Below are 14290 nucleotides of genomic sequence, written 5' to 3'. Positions count from 1 at the left end.
CATGGAGACTCCTTCCCCGTCCCGGTGCTGTGCCTGTGTGGTGGGTACGTAGGACTCGGGCTATCAGAGCTGTGAATCCCAGGCCTGCTCACAGGCAGACAGAGAGAGAGAGGAACATCGACAAATGCAAGCTTGGAGCTGACTTTTGGGATTCCATCTGGAGTATTGCATTCCAGAGTATGTCTACACGCCAGTTAAAAACCCGCGCCTGGCCCGGGCCAGCTGACTCAAGCTGGCGGGGCTCAGGCTGAGGGGCTGTTTGATTGTGGTGTACGCATCTGTGATTTGGGGACCCTGATGTGGGAATGTATCAGAGCCCAGGCTCCAACCCAAGCCCAAACGTCTACACTGCAATTAAACAGCCCGTTTGCCCAAGCCCCATGAGCCGGGTCAGCTGGCCCGGGAGAGGCGAGGGAGTCTAACGGCACTTTAGGCAAACCCTCAGTGACTCAGACACTGGGACAGTGGATCTGTGCTAACTACTAGTCTGACCATTAAGGGACCCAGGGCATGGGGAGATTCACCACTTCCGGGAAACAGACGTTGCCTATCAATGCCCCACCTTCATCCAACTGCACTGGATAAACCCTTTGAGCATGTTCTGCTGGATAACCAAACCTCCTGCTCCAGGGCACAAGATGATCCTTGCAAGAGTCAAGACGGACTTCCTCTTTGCACGACTGGCTAAGTGCACTGAGGTAGGTTTCATCGAGTGTCAGGAAAGTGCAACACCAACGGACTGATCTGGTGAGGCGAATCCTAGTTTCCTAGACCCAATAACTGAGCTGACAGTGGCTAATAGGGATTAGAATGATACTTAATCCACCAGATTTTCCATTCCCCTTCTAATAGAAGTTTAATGTCTTCAGTGTCTCAGGTGTCCATGTCACACCACTATAACCCTGCCATGCCGGGGACACCAAGACGTAAGCATCACATTGTGGGAAGACTGGCACAGGGAGGCTTTCAGGAGCACAGGAGGTTAAATGTAAAGATTAGGGCTGATTGAAAATGTCCATCAAAACCTTTATTAAGGCCAAATTGGGCTTTCTACTAAATGAACAGTTCTGTGGAATGTACCTGCTTGCCTTGAAAATGTTCAGGTTCTCGTTGGAAAACTGGAGTTTTCAATTTGCAGCAGTTTTTGGCTTGAAATTTTTGTTTTTCAGTTGCCGAAAACCAAAAAAGTTGCAGTATTCTTTTTTTTCCCCTCCCAGATATCGAAATTTTCCATGGAAACAAAACCACCCATTTCTGACCAGTTCTAGAAAAGCTACTTTCGAGCGCACACTTCCCTTCCCATAATTCCTATATCCTCCTCTTTCCTCCAGCTCTTCACCCCTTCTGCACAGAAATCCCCCAGCATCCCTTGCCCTCATTGGATGGTGTCAGGGTTGTTTCCCGACTCTGGCACTTTGAGCGCAGAAGGTGGGGGCCTCAAGGACTCTAAAAATTAATACTGGCCACTCCAGGCTTGTATTAAACTCCCAAGGTTACGGCTTTTCTCTGACCTTGGATTGGTAGATGCTGCCACCACCCAAGTGCAGAATCTCTTTGAGAGCCCAGGAAGGTGCACTTGGGAATTCCTTCCTGTGGGTACCCTCAAGCCCTTTCACACACACACCCCGGAGAAGAGCTGAGAAAGGGGAAAAAAGGGAAATCAGCTGTTGCCACCAGCTAATTAAACAACATGTGCAGAAACCTCTTGACACAAAAATCCAATCCTGGTCTTAAAAAAGGTAAATTTTATTTAAAAAAAAGAAAGAGAAGAAAATAAGTCTGGGAATTTAGGCTTTTGCTAGATTTAAAAAAACAACTCCTCCAAGGATTAAGCATCAAGAATAGCTCCTTGAGGTCCATCTTAAAGGTTACAAGCAAAACAAAAGCACCTGGGTTTAGCACAGAGGAGTCCACAAGCCATAAAGAAATAAAAGGGACAAACCTAATCGCATCTTCCTAGACATTTCCTGATCTACTTACACATCTGGGGTCTCAAATGAATAGTTTCTAGGTATGAGACTGATGATTTTTCATATGTGGCCCAAGCTTCTCACAACATAGCAGTTGGTGTGTCTGCCTCTCCCCGGAGAACAACAACAGCCAGACAAAAGGGGAGTCTTATTTCAATTTTAATAAGTTCTGGCCTTCCCATTGGCTCTTTTGGCCAGGTGCCCACCCACTTCCTTTTACCTATGCATAGCAGTGAGACTCTTTAACCCTTTGCAGGTAGAGCAATTAGAGAACAGCTGCTAAGAGGGATTTTATAGCTACTGGCTGGCTGGGTGTCCATAAAAGGGGGTGACCCCTGCCTCATTTATCACAGATGGTGAGTCTCTTCCCCAAATTCCCCAAGATGAATGGCCACCGACTGTTGAGGGTCCATCAGGCGCACACTTGAAAGGTGATTGCTCTCTAGTTTGCAGTGGGATATTCTAAAGTTCTGACAGTGCAATTAAGCAATCCCACAGGCCAGGCACGGTGGTACTAACGCCAAGAGCCATAGACAGCCAGACTCTGCATCTCTTGGCCTCCTCCTGTTAGTGCAGGTAATTTCCCTTCATCCTGCAGGGCTGGAGGGGTCCCACCTGGCATCACTTAGGTTTGGAATGTCTGGGGACAACAAGCCACTTCTTGCTTTGGGGACCTAGTCAGGGCTTGATTTTGGGGGCACTGTCTGGGAATAGGAGCAAAAAAAGCTGCTCAGTTTAAACTGACCAATTTCTGCTCCACAACAAACCTTTGTGCATGAAAATGGATTTACTTGCACGCCACTGCAGATTGGATCCAGAGTGAAATGTTACTGTTCCCGTTGGCCAATGCAAATGTTTCCAAGCAATATCCTCCCTCTGGGTGGATTGAAATCGGCCATGTTGGCAGCACAGAGACAGTTTTCTCCCTGGGATGGGGGAGGGAACGCCTGCCTTTTATTTCCATGGGAAATTCAAAGCCACAGTGAGAAACTTTCTGCTTTGTCCTGAACCAGTCAAAATGGGATTTTACGTTGGGACGCAGGGTTTGCATACAGCTTCAGGTGCACTAGCATGCAATATTTAGCTTCCAGCAGTGGCCTATGCCTGCTGCTTGGTGGAAGGCATAAAATACCCCAATGCAGCTGTCTGGTTGTGTAATGCTGCACATGAAGATAAAATTATTTTCTAAGCCTTGCAGGTGATCAGTTTATGCCCTGAATTATGAGGTTTTGATGACTCCTCTCCAACCTGCAAACCAGCTTTTGCAAACACAGTCAGAGCATTGGACTTGGTCACCCCCTTGGTCAGAGAGTCCTGTGATTCAGCGAGGGGCTGTGCTGATTTTGCCCCACGTGATCACTTTTCCTGCAGGGACATGTGCAAACCCAAGCCCCTTGCTCCAGTGTGACAGGTTTTAAGGGGGCAGATCATGCCTGTGTGGGTGTGGCCATTAGAGCGGTAGGAAATTTCCCACAGAACTCATGGAGAACACCGTTGCTCTGGTACCACGCGCTCTACTCTGGCTCCCCGTTGTCCAGGTCAAGGGCTATGTTCTGATTTTCAAAGCCCCACAGGGCTCTGGCTGCAGCTTCGTGAGTGTCTCTCACTCTCTCTAACCACAGCCTCCTACACCAGCTACATTCTTCTGGAGCAAAAGTTCTTGCCCAACATGGGACACTCATGCCTGGGAGTATGAGCAGGTCCAAGATTATGTGCCTGGTGGAACGGGAATGACCCCTAACCAGTCTGCAGCCACAGCTAAATGCAACTCACCCTTGCCCTCATTAGTACCCTCCTCCTCGGACTTTGTATTCAAGCCTGGGGTCAGGGAAGGACGTCTTAGAGATTCATAGATTTTTAAGGCCAGTAGGGAGCATTGGGGACGTGCAGTCTGATCTCCTGCAGAGCACAGGCCAGAGAATTCCAGCCAGTGATTCCTGCATCAACCCTGTAGCTTCTGGCTGAGCTAGATAATCTCTTCTAGAAAGAGTCACCCAACCTTGAAGGGAGACAGAGCGTTGCTGGTTTGACACTTGGGAGGATCTCGGACACCATGGTGATGGACACCAACATAACAACCTGGATGAATAGGCCAAGATAGGCGTAACCCAGCTCTGGCTATCTGATCCATCTGTAAAATGCGGAGAACAATACTTAAGGGATTTGCAGGGATTTATTAGTGCTTTGAAGATGGGACGCGTGAAGCTTTATAACTATTATCATCCCAAATGAATCTGAACCCGGCCTTGCGAAATACCCCTATCACTGGTGCTCAGATCAACCCTGCAGAAAGCCCTGTTCAGAGCGCAGGCTGCAGCATGCCGCGGTGCCTGACGGAAGGGGCATGTATTACAAAGGACACAGCTATGACAAGAAGGTCCATGCTCTAGTTCAGGCACAAGACACTGATCATTGTTGTTCCCATTATTATTATTTAACTGGAGTATCAGAGCCCCTAAGAGCCCCAGTCATGGACCAGGACCCCCTTGTGATTGGCTCTGTAGAAACCCAGAACCAAACATGATCCCTGCCCCCAGAGACAACTGGTGGACAGAGACAGATGTGAGGAGCAAGGAAACAATGAGGCAATAATGGGCTTCCTGCAAGAATTGTTGGGTAGAAATTCTCTGGCCTGTGTTACGCAGGAGGCAGGGCCGGCTCCAGGCACCAGTGCAGGAAGCAGGTGCTTGGGGCGGCCAATGGAAAGGGGCGACATGTCCAGGTCTTCGGCGGCAATTCGGCGGCGGGTCCCTCAGTCCCTCTCTTCCTTTTTGAGCTGCCACTGATGTGCCGGCTCTGGCAGGAGGTCAGGCTAGATTATCATGGTGGACCATTCTGGCCTTAAAATCTGTGAAAGGATGAAAGAGAGTAGTGGGGGAGGGTGGAGATGAGGTGACGGAAGGACTGAGAGGAAAGAGAGGATGATGGTGTTGTTGAGAGTTTATAGCTAGTTTGGTCACTGTCTGTTTTTTTGTTCCCTGAACTTCCCTCAGGTTGATGCTATCTCTCTGGCAATGTGGTGTCCAGAAGAAAGAGTATTCTTCCAGGTGTGCGTGCACCAGACAGAGCTCACTAGAGAAGGCACTGTTAGCTTCTGGCTCTGAGACTTGATGCTTTTCATATACAGCCCAAAAGTACACTGGTGTTTTTATCAACAGCTACATCGCCCTGCCTCACCTAGGTCTCTCTCCCACCCAGCACGTGTGCATTCAGATTACTTCCCACACAAGTAGGAGCCTGCATGTCTCCATCCTGATTCTCACTTATTGATTTCAACCTCCTTTTCTAATCCCTCGAGTTCTCTTGGCACCAGGCCTCATTGGGGTGTGCGGCTCCACCCTGTTTAGCATCGGTCGTGTGCTGTTTACTTTGTCTTCCAGGCCATGAATGGTGATGTTGAATACGACTGGAATTTCTAACACCATTCCTTGCATTTCTCATTCGACACCTCCCTTGAGTTGATACATAGCCGTTTATCCTCGTCCTTTGCTTTCATAGTCTTTTAGCCAGTTTTTAATCCTCATGCCAGTGTTCAGCCCACACATCTGTATGACATCATTTAATACATACTTCACAAGATACTGCCAAATCCGTTACTAAAATCCAGTGTACCCCTTGTGCACTTGGGCTCTGCTCCAGCAATCAGCTCTAATTGGGCAGAGCCCCACTGAAGTCAATGGGGCTACATTGCATCTCATTGCAGGACTGTGACTGAATCTGGTGAAGTGGTCTATAAAAGCAATCAAGTGTTTCGGGCAATATTTACATTGTATAAACTCATGCTATCTATTCCTCATTGTTCTGCCAGGGGCTGATCTTGCTCCCATTGGAATTAGTGGTGAAGCGGGCCAGACCTTTACCCCCAACAGATGTTTAGGATTTTTCTTCTCTTCCATGATTTTATTTGGCAGTTAGAATTATGGGATGATGATTGCTGAGGTCACTTTTCTTTCCTTTTCTGAAACTTGGCATTACATATTCCTTTATTTCTAATAACAAAATATGCGTGAACAGCATATGACTGTCTCACATTTATATGTTGCTTGAAGTGATTCGGAAGCAGACTGGTGTACTGGATAGGACCCTGGAATGGGAAGAGGGGACTGGTTCTCCTGCTCAGCCAATAACCTTTAGTGTGACCTTAGGAAAGTCACTTTGCTTCTCTGTGTCTCAAATTCTCCACCTGAAAAAAGGGATGGGAGATGTTACTCACCTTCACTTTGAGGCTACACATGAAAAGTGCTAAAGGGACCTGGCTCAAAGCCCAGGGAAGTCTTTCAATGGGGCTTTGGATCCAGCCAGAAAGAACATCAACAAATGTTTCTGACAATTGAGTCTTCAGTCTACAGATTGTTCCACAGCAATTTATTTTCAATATTCATATTGCAATTGAGCTGTGGTGGTTAGTTGTGCCTGGACACAGGTCATAGATAATTCCTTACCTGTAAGTGGCATTTCATCCAGAGGGTCTCCAGGCCAGAAATAACTGGCTGTTCCTTTGCCCCCTTCCCTGCCACGCACAAAGTGGGACCCTTCCAGAGAAGGCGATTCCTCATCTTTGCTTGGAACAGGTCACGGTCACCAAAATTGCACCTAACGTGCTTCTTCTCCTTGCACTCAGGACTTCTCTGCCCTTCAACCGTTGAGCCTTTAATTACTGTGGTCTATTTGTTTCTTAGTTTGAGCCATCTCTTTCCTGATTTGGGGAAATGACATTGTCACCACAAATTCTTTTCTTCCACTGAGAACAAGACCAGCTCCCTGTTCCTTTCTGCAGGACTCATATTCTTGAGCTTAGGCATTGTCTTTCATGCTATTTTCTGTGCCCTCTCTAGGACCTTCTTTCTGCTAGACAGGTCCCAGCTTGGCACATAAGGGTCCTTAGGAGCCTGATGAGGTTTCGCCTCTCCTGCCTCATACAATGACAACATCACTCTTACAAAGACGCTACTCTTCTTTCTGAGGAGCAGTGCCCGTGTGGGATCTAACGAGTGCCATGAGCAGTGCTAATGTCCTGTCCTTTGAAGCATGTCCAAAGCCGTGGAATGGCTGGAAGGAGTTAAGGATCCTGGATCCCTGTGAACTGCAGAGCGTTTTCCGTAGTGTTGCTGTTGTGTGAACTCTAGGAACTGTCTGAAAGGGCTTGACCGTGTTCAACCGGGCACCAAGTCCAGAGATTTTCAAACTTGGATGCCTAGAGCTAGCTAGGCACTTACATTCATTCCTAGGCCCCAGAATCAAAGCGGCCTGATTTTCAGAGGCTCTGAGAAGCCCCCAGCTCCTGCCGACATCACTGAAACCAGGTCATTAAAATAGAACCTCTAGCAGCTATTGCCTGCAAATATAGGATGCAAAATAATGAGGCGCCTAGATAAGCACTTTGATTTCACTAGCCACCCTGCAGAGTGTCCCATGGTGAGACTCCTCTGGTTGTGTTCAAAATTGACCTGATCCATCTGTAAATTCCTTATTTTGACAAGATCCAGGGCGTGACTCAAGCATGTTCTGTCCCTATGGAAATTACTGGTGTTGATGGAATCATTAGAATTTGAAACTCCCCTCAGCAAACTGGTTTCACAGCTAATGATGGTTCTTGGGAAAGTTATGTCACAATCAAGGCGGAGTATCTGGCCACCTATAAATATATGATCCCAACTCTCTCACTGGGATTTTACCAAGCAATACAGTAACAGACTAGACACAGGCCAACAGCCACTGACCTTACCATGAAGACAGCAGGTACCTTTGTGTTCCTTGCTCTGGCATCTTTCTGCTGCTTCTCAGGTGAGTAACTTTTGCTGTAATCTGCTCAGGATCGTATAAGTGACACTTCAAATCACAGGAAGCTTTGACGAAGGATAGAGATTAAAATGTCATCGAGCTGGAGAAGTGGCTGGTTCTAAAGAGAACCAGAGCAGTATTAGGAAAAAGCTCCATCATTTTTGCATTCTTAGCATTTGTAACAAAACTGGCTTTTTGATGAGTATTTGTGAAATTGGCACTATGGATGACTTTGCCATTGGTGACTGGTCTTTTCTCCGGTAAGTGAAAAGGATGGAATTCCCCAGCGGTGTGAGAGCATCCACTTTCACTCATTGTGATGGGAAAAAATGTAATTCTTTGTTTGTGGAGACTGGACACTTTGCTGTCCAGATTACAAAAAAGAAAAGAAAAAAACAGTAGTTGAATTTTTGCACATGGAAGTCAAGGCCAGAACCAAAAATGTAAACTGGTTTTGTGAATTCCTCAAAATGGGAATTTTTCACCAGCTCTGTTAGCACTGAATGTATTTTCCCAGGAACCTGCTGGGGACACTGGAATGTTAAGTGAAAGGCTGATGCTGTGGGGTTACCTTTTCTACCAGGTACTCATTACATTGTGAAAGGGCGAGTTCCTTGGGGGTTCACTGTGACACCAGAGAGAAAGATAAAACTATCTACAGATAGTAATGATTTAGCAGAGGGATATTTCTATCCGCTCTCCCTAATTGCCCCTCTGCGGAGCCTTTATCAGTTGCCTAATTTCTTTCAGGCATTGCAGTCAAAGTGGGCCTTGATGAGGAATTTAGAGGGAGAAGTAGTGTGGCCTTATGGGTTAGCTCAGGTGTTCCAGGGGTAAGTGGAGGTGGGGAGGGATAGCTCAGTGGTTTGAGCACTGGCCTGCTAAACCCACAGTTGTGAGTTCAATCCTTGAGGAGGCCACTGAGGGATCTGAGGCAAAATCAGTAGTTGGTCCTGCTAGTGAAGGCAGGGGGCTGGACTCAATGACTTTTCAGGGTTCCTTCCACCTCTATGAGATAGGTATATTATTATTTGTGGAAGAAAAGACAAAGTGGTTTGTGGGAGAAACTGCCAAATCTGATAGAGGTTGGCACCCCAGCAAGGTGGTGGAGCGAAGCATCTAGAGTCTAGCGTGGATAAGCAGTAACTGAAGTGTCTTCAAGTCTTTGGTTTTAAGAACATGAAAAATAACACAGCAAAGGAAAGAGAGAAAACAGGGGGAATGTACAGAAATATGGGTCTGGAATGGCAAATTCTACATGCCATGAAAAATCTGATATATTACTAGCTAACAAGTTACATCTGTTGGGCCCATTAGTGCATTAGATTAGCCTTCATCCAATCTTTTCCATAATTTGAGTTTATGAAGGGAATACTTTTATCTTAAATTTTCCTCAGGCTTCATAACATTTCATGGTTTGTGTCTGTGTTTGTTTTTTCCACAGGTGTTGCCAGCAAAGATATAAATAAGGTTAGTCCACCTCTTTCTGCTAGATACGTTTCCAAAATTAGCTTGTTAACGCACCTAAAAATAACATGAGAGGGCTGGTAGACTTTAAAAGAAGATCAGAGTATTCCCCCCCGGGGTGTGGAACTGAGACTGTAAATCTCTCAGAGACGTAACTTCCATCATTGATAATGGGTGTAGCTCACAGCCAGGCTTTGGGATGCTTATCTGAATATATTTGGCCCAGAGATCTCATGAGATGCAGGTGAGAGATAGTGTGAGAGATGCTTTTCTGTTGGTATTTTACAGCTTTTGTTTCTGATCCAACTGGCATCCCACGCTGGTGACAATTAAAACCCATGCAATTTAAACCCACTTTTTTGACTCTCCCAAAAAATGATTTGATTCAATATTTGAGCTGAGTCAGCTCAGTTCTTATTTTATGCAGACCTGTTTGCTTATCCACAGTAAAAGCCCACTTCCTTAAGGAACAATCCAAACAATGACTAGCTGCGCAGTATACATTTCCAGCCGTCTGCCTGTGAGGGCATTGGCTGATGTTCTGGTAGAGAGCGTAATATTCGGCTTGCTGAGAGTTTAATGCTTTGCTGAAGTTCATCTCTTGTAACTGAATCACATGCTGGTTGCTGTGCTCTGCTAGAATCACCACGTCTGCACTGGGCTCTCCCTTTTAGGGTTGCTGTCCCTCCTCTCCACTAGCTGCTTTTAGTTCATTCCACTGCCAGGCATGAGAATTTCCAGGAGGGTGAGTCGTTTGGGTTATAACCATGTACACTCTTCTCTCCAAAGTTGTAGCATATAGGAATTGGGTAGTATGCCTTTAAATAGTTGGTGAGCCAGCCTTCTAGAAGCCCTCACTACGTTTCAGAAGCCAGCACAGCCCTGGCGGAGCAGCAGTGTATGTATGTAGTTCGGCTATGCATGTTGCATAGGTATACCCTGTTCTTTGGACCCCACTGTGTGGTTCTCCATATTAAATAAGTTGTGGAAAGCTCTAAAGACAGGATAATGGGCAATGAGGACTGGGTGCTAAGACACAACAAGAATGGGTTATTGCCTCTAAAGGGCAAAGGTCCTGAAATTTTAACCACTCCGTTCAGGAAAATGTCAAGCTCTGATAACAGTTCTTAAACTCCCCCCCCCCCCCCCAGTAAGGGAGGAAACCCTCCATGGAATGCTCTCTTTTAGCTTTTGCAGGATGAGTGCATGGAATTTTGGCCACTCTTACGCAGTGGGAATTTTTATTGCAATAGAGATAACAACCCCGTCCGCGGCCCTGATGGCGAAACACACACCAACAAATGTGTCATGTGTAGAAAGATGATGTGAGTATGAGAAATAAACAATTGTGTCAGTGTAGCTAAAGCAACAGCTCATGCTGCTAGACTGGTTGTTTTCCATATCTCCTCTCCTCCTCCAGATTCAGTCCTACTCTTGTGGGACTTAATTCCATCTATATGGCATAACCCCTTGGCTGAGGGATAATACTGCAACCTCTGACCCCCAGTTCAGAGAGGTTAGTTTCTGACGCCCCAAAACCTTCACTTTCCCCCCAGGAATCCCATTACCTTTTGAAACCAACAATGCAATGGCAGGAAATTACAGTGGACATGTCCAGAAAAAAATCAGTGCATGTTCTTAGCTTCTGGTTTTGTAAATGTGCCATTTAAGGGAAATTTGATATGGAACACACATGGCAGAAATATCTGGGGGGAAAAGAGAGAATGGAGAGAGGCCAAGCAATTTGTGCAGGTGTAGCTAGCTCAGAGCCCGAGTTGTGTCCCGTTGCCTGGCGCTGCGGGAGTTAGGACAGGTTTGCAGGATGAGGCCCGTAGTCGTTAGCAATTTTGGTTTTCCAGCTGAGGTTTGTGCAACTCCTGGTCACTCACTGCCTCCCCTTCTTTCAGGGCAAGTCAAGTAAATAATGGACTAACGGGTGAAGGACGAAATGTGAACAGAAGCCCAACAATAACGGTGAGGCTAAAGGTTAGCCTGGTTGCTACCAAAGCATGAAGGGTTTCTGTGTGCACCCAAAGGAAGAGGTTAGATGAATGTCTCTGGCCCAGTGGCCTTGTGTTGGTTACCTTCACCGCTATGATGGGAAACCCAGGCTCAGTTAATCTGTGAGTAACAGGATGAAGGCCAAAGGCGGCTGTTGTTACCATGCAGGCAGAGCACCAGGTCTGAGCAGCGTTTGGCAAACCAGAATTCAAAGCGATACGTAACTGTCAGATACTTGCCAGCCTGCAATGTACAGCCTGCGTCTGGTCTAGAGCGTCAGCTCTCGGTGCAGGGATGGTGCCTCGTTCGTAACGCTCCGAGCACGCTGCTGGCACTTGAGAAACAATTAATAGCAATCACGCTGCGTGGAAGCTCTGACTAGGGCAGGGCGTGGGAGCAAGTCAGCCCTTATTGTGCCTCGTTTATCTTGGTGACTTCCACGGCCAGCCCTTTTCTCACGTGGCTGGTTTGCTAGGCAGGGCGTCTTTTGGCCTTTTTCCTCCTTTGCTTTTTTTATGTCCATAAGTGGAGTGGTTTGGGTCAAAGGGTGTCAGATCAGATGGGAACTGTCCCCACTTCACTCCTTCTCTGAATAAATGGTGAAAACCTTTAACCCTAGAGAGTCCAGGCTACTTTAAAAATCCACAAGGGAGATGGGGAAAGCTGTTCCATGAGAAATCTAATCTAAACTCCCCCAAGCTTAGTCAAGTGCGATCCAGAGAGAGGAAGGATGGTTCAGTGGTGCTAGCCTGAGGCTCAGCAGACCCAGGATCAAATCCCTGCTCTGCCACAGGCTTCCTGTGTCATCTTGGGCAAGTCACTTAGTCTCTCTGTGCCTGAGTTCCCCATCTGTTCCCTACTTCACAGCAGTGTTGGGGGGATAAATACATCAACAATCATGAGGCATGCAGAGGTTACAATAAAGGGGGCTAGATAGATCCTGGAAAGTTGTGAACAGTCTGTAGTGTAACCCTACTGGAGTGCTGTGAATTATATATGGAGATCATTAATAAACCAGAGGTGAGCAAAACCCAGACTGAAAGTGTTCAAGCAGATTGTACTGCAGAAGTTGCTGGAGAGAACGCGAGAGCGGTTTTTTGCTTTCATTCATAAAGTCACATGATACGGGAGGTAAAATGACTGCCCCTCAGTCATGTGAGCCTGTAATGATGTTTTTGTTACCTGCAGTTTCAGCTCTTTATCAGTGTGTTCACTCATGAAGGTCGAGAGAACTATTTTCCTAATTTAGAACCCATTAAAATTTTTGGGTTTTATGGTTAGGACAGAGGGTCTTGCCCGCACCCCTGTTTGAAACCAAGTTTATAAATGATAGCTGATAGAATAGAGATGCAGGAACAAATTGATAAAGAACAGCAAGTCACCAGGAGCCAAAGGAATACATCCAAGAGTTGTGAAGGAACCTAAGGATGAAATGACTGAACTGTTAAAAATATATCAGATGGTTGGAGGGTAGCAAATCTTACACATCTTTTTAAAAGGCAGGGGAGGAGATCCTGGGAATTACAGACCAGCGAACCTTAGTTCAGTACCAGCTACAATGTCTGGAATGATAATTAAAAATAGAATTATACAACACATAAGTGTGATATGACAGGGACCAATCAGCGTGGCTTCTGTAGAGGAAAAATCGTGCCTTGCTAATCTACTAGGATTTATTGGATATGTCAACAAAATAAGTGTTTCAGACCAGTGACCAGATTTACCTACCCTCCTCCAAGCCACCTTCCACTTCTGCTGTTGGGCTTTTACATGTTTTGTTTGGTGTGTTGCATTGTGCTTTTAGATTTAACTGCTTCTTAATCTATTTTAATGATATGTACAGAATCAGGGCTGCTTTGGAGATGTTTGTAAGTTAAATTATTATCACTGCTCCCTCTGTATGTTAAGAGTTTTGGGGAAAGTGCTAGAATACTTGCATTTGTTGTGCTGTAATACTTTCCTGGCAAGAAAGCCAACATTTCCAAAAACTCAGCCAGTAGAACACGGGAGACACTTTGCATAAAATATTCTACTCCCTTCTGCAGAATGATTGCAGTGAATATCGATCACAAGTCGACGCTAACGGAGAACTCACCTGCACAAAAGAGAATGACCCTGTGCGTGACTCTTCTGGCCGGCAGCACAGCAACAAGTGTCTTATGTGTGCAGAGAAGTTGTGAGTACAGAAACTTTCCTCCAAGGAACTCAAGCAAAAGGTGGAACCATGTGCTCCAAGTCGGAGCAACTCATGGGTATAAAGTCCCATCCATGCTGTGCTTTTGAAATCCCTGAATCCAAGTGGTCCACATGAGGTGCTACTGTGTAAGTCTCCAGCACCTGCCCCTCTTCCTCCTGTTTGGTGTCAAGGCCCTGGGGCCAGGTCAGAAGCAGCAGAGCAGAAGCAAAAGCCTAGGAGATGTGGGTAAAGATCGAAAGTCACCACCCCTGCTAGAGGGGAAGTTCTCTGCTATTGGCAGCTCCTGTGTAGTCTTCCACACATCTCCTGTACCGTCCAGATGACCCCCACTCAGCTTCCTTGGTGCATCTGCAGTTGCAGCACTGATATGAAGGCACCATCTCAGCTGGGATCTAGCATGCAGTGGGAACGGGGAAAGAAATTCAGAGAGTAGCACAGAGCCACCAGGAACTGGTGGGTTTAAGTAGGAGACGGTGGTGTGTGGTAGCATGGACATTTTGGTGGGTGTACAGGGAATATGGAGGGGGGTTCAAAATTGTATTAGGGGCACTATCTGAATTCTGTTATGCCCCAAAGCAATGTTTCTACATGTAGCTCAACAGAGGTGTTCCCCCAGCACACGCCCGCCGTGCTCACTCAGGGTGGGCAGATCTCCTGGGTGAGGGAAGTTGCAGATTTGGGAAATTCTCAGCCTGCTTTGATGTGGCAGAGGGGTCTCAAAGCTCCTTTGACTTGGTATGAACCATATCCCTGTAATGCCATAGCTGGAATCTGTGTTTTTTTGTAGGGTCATTCAATTCAATCATCCACATGTTGTTCACGCAGCCTATGTCATGTATGAAGGTTAGAACCAAACCCCCCAAAGCGGGCAGTG

General features: G+C 46.5%; 1 protein-coding gene across 1 annotated transcript in view; it reads left to right on the top strand.

Moving 5' to 3' along the window:
* The first annotated feature begins 638 nt into the window (after window positions 1–638).
* Window positions 639–14290, top strand: part of LOC123376336 (serine protease inhibitor Kazal-type 5-like) — a 28004-nt gene continuing 14352 nt past the window's right edge. Inside the window, exons 1-2 of the mRNA XM_045028256.1 lie at window positions 639–698; window positions 13265–13395. Coding sequence (XP_044884191.1) covers window positions 639–698; window positions 13265–13395 — 191 coding nt within the window. The remainder of the gene's footprint in view (window positions 699–13264; window positions 13396–14290) is intronic.

The sequence above is a fragment of the Mauremys mutica genome, chromosome 8 (genome assembly GCF_020497125.1).
Source record: "Mauremys mutica isolate MM-2020 ecotype Southern chromosome 8, ASM2049712v1, whole genome shotgun sequence".
NCBI classification, from domain to species: domain Eukaryota; kingdom Metazoa; phylum Chordata; order Testudines; family Geoemydidae; genus Mauremys; species Mauremys mutica.
Note: the sequence above shows the minus strand (reverse complement) of the source record. Positions and strands in the feature narration are given on the sequence as shown.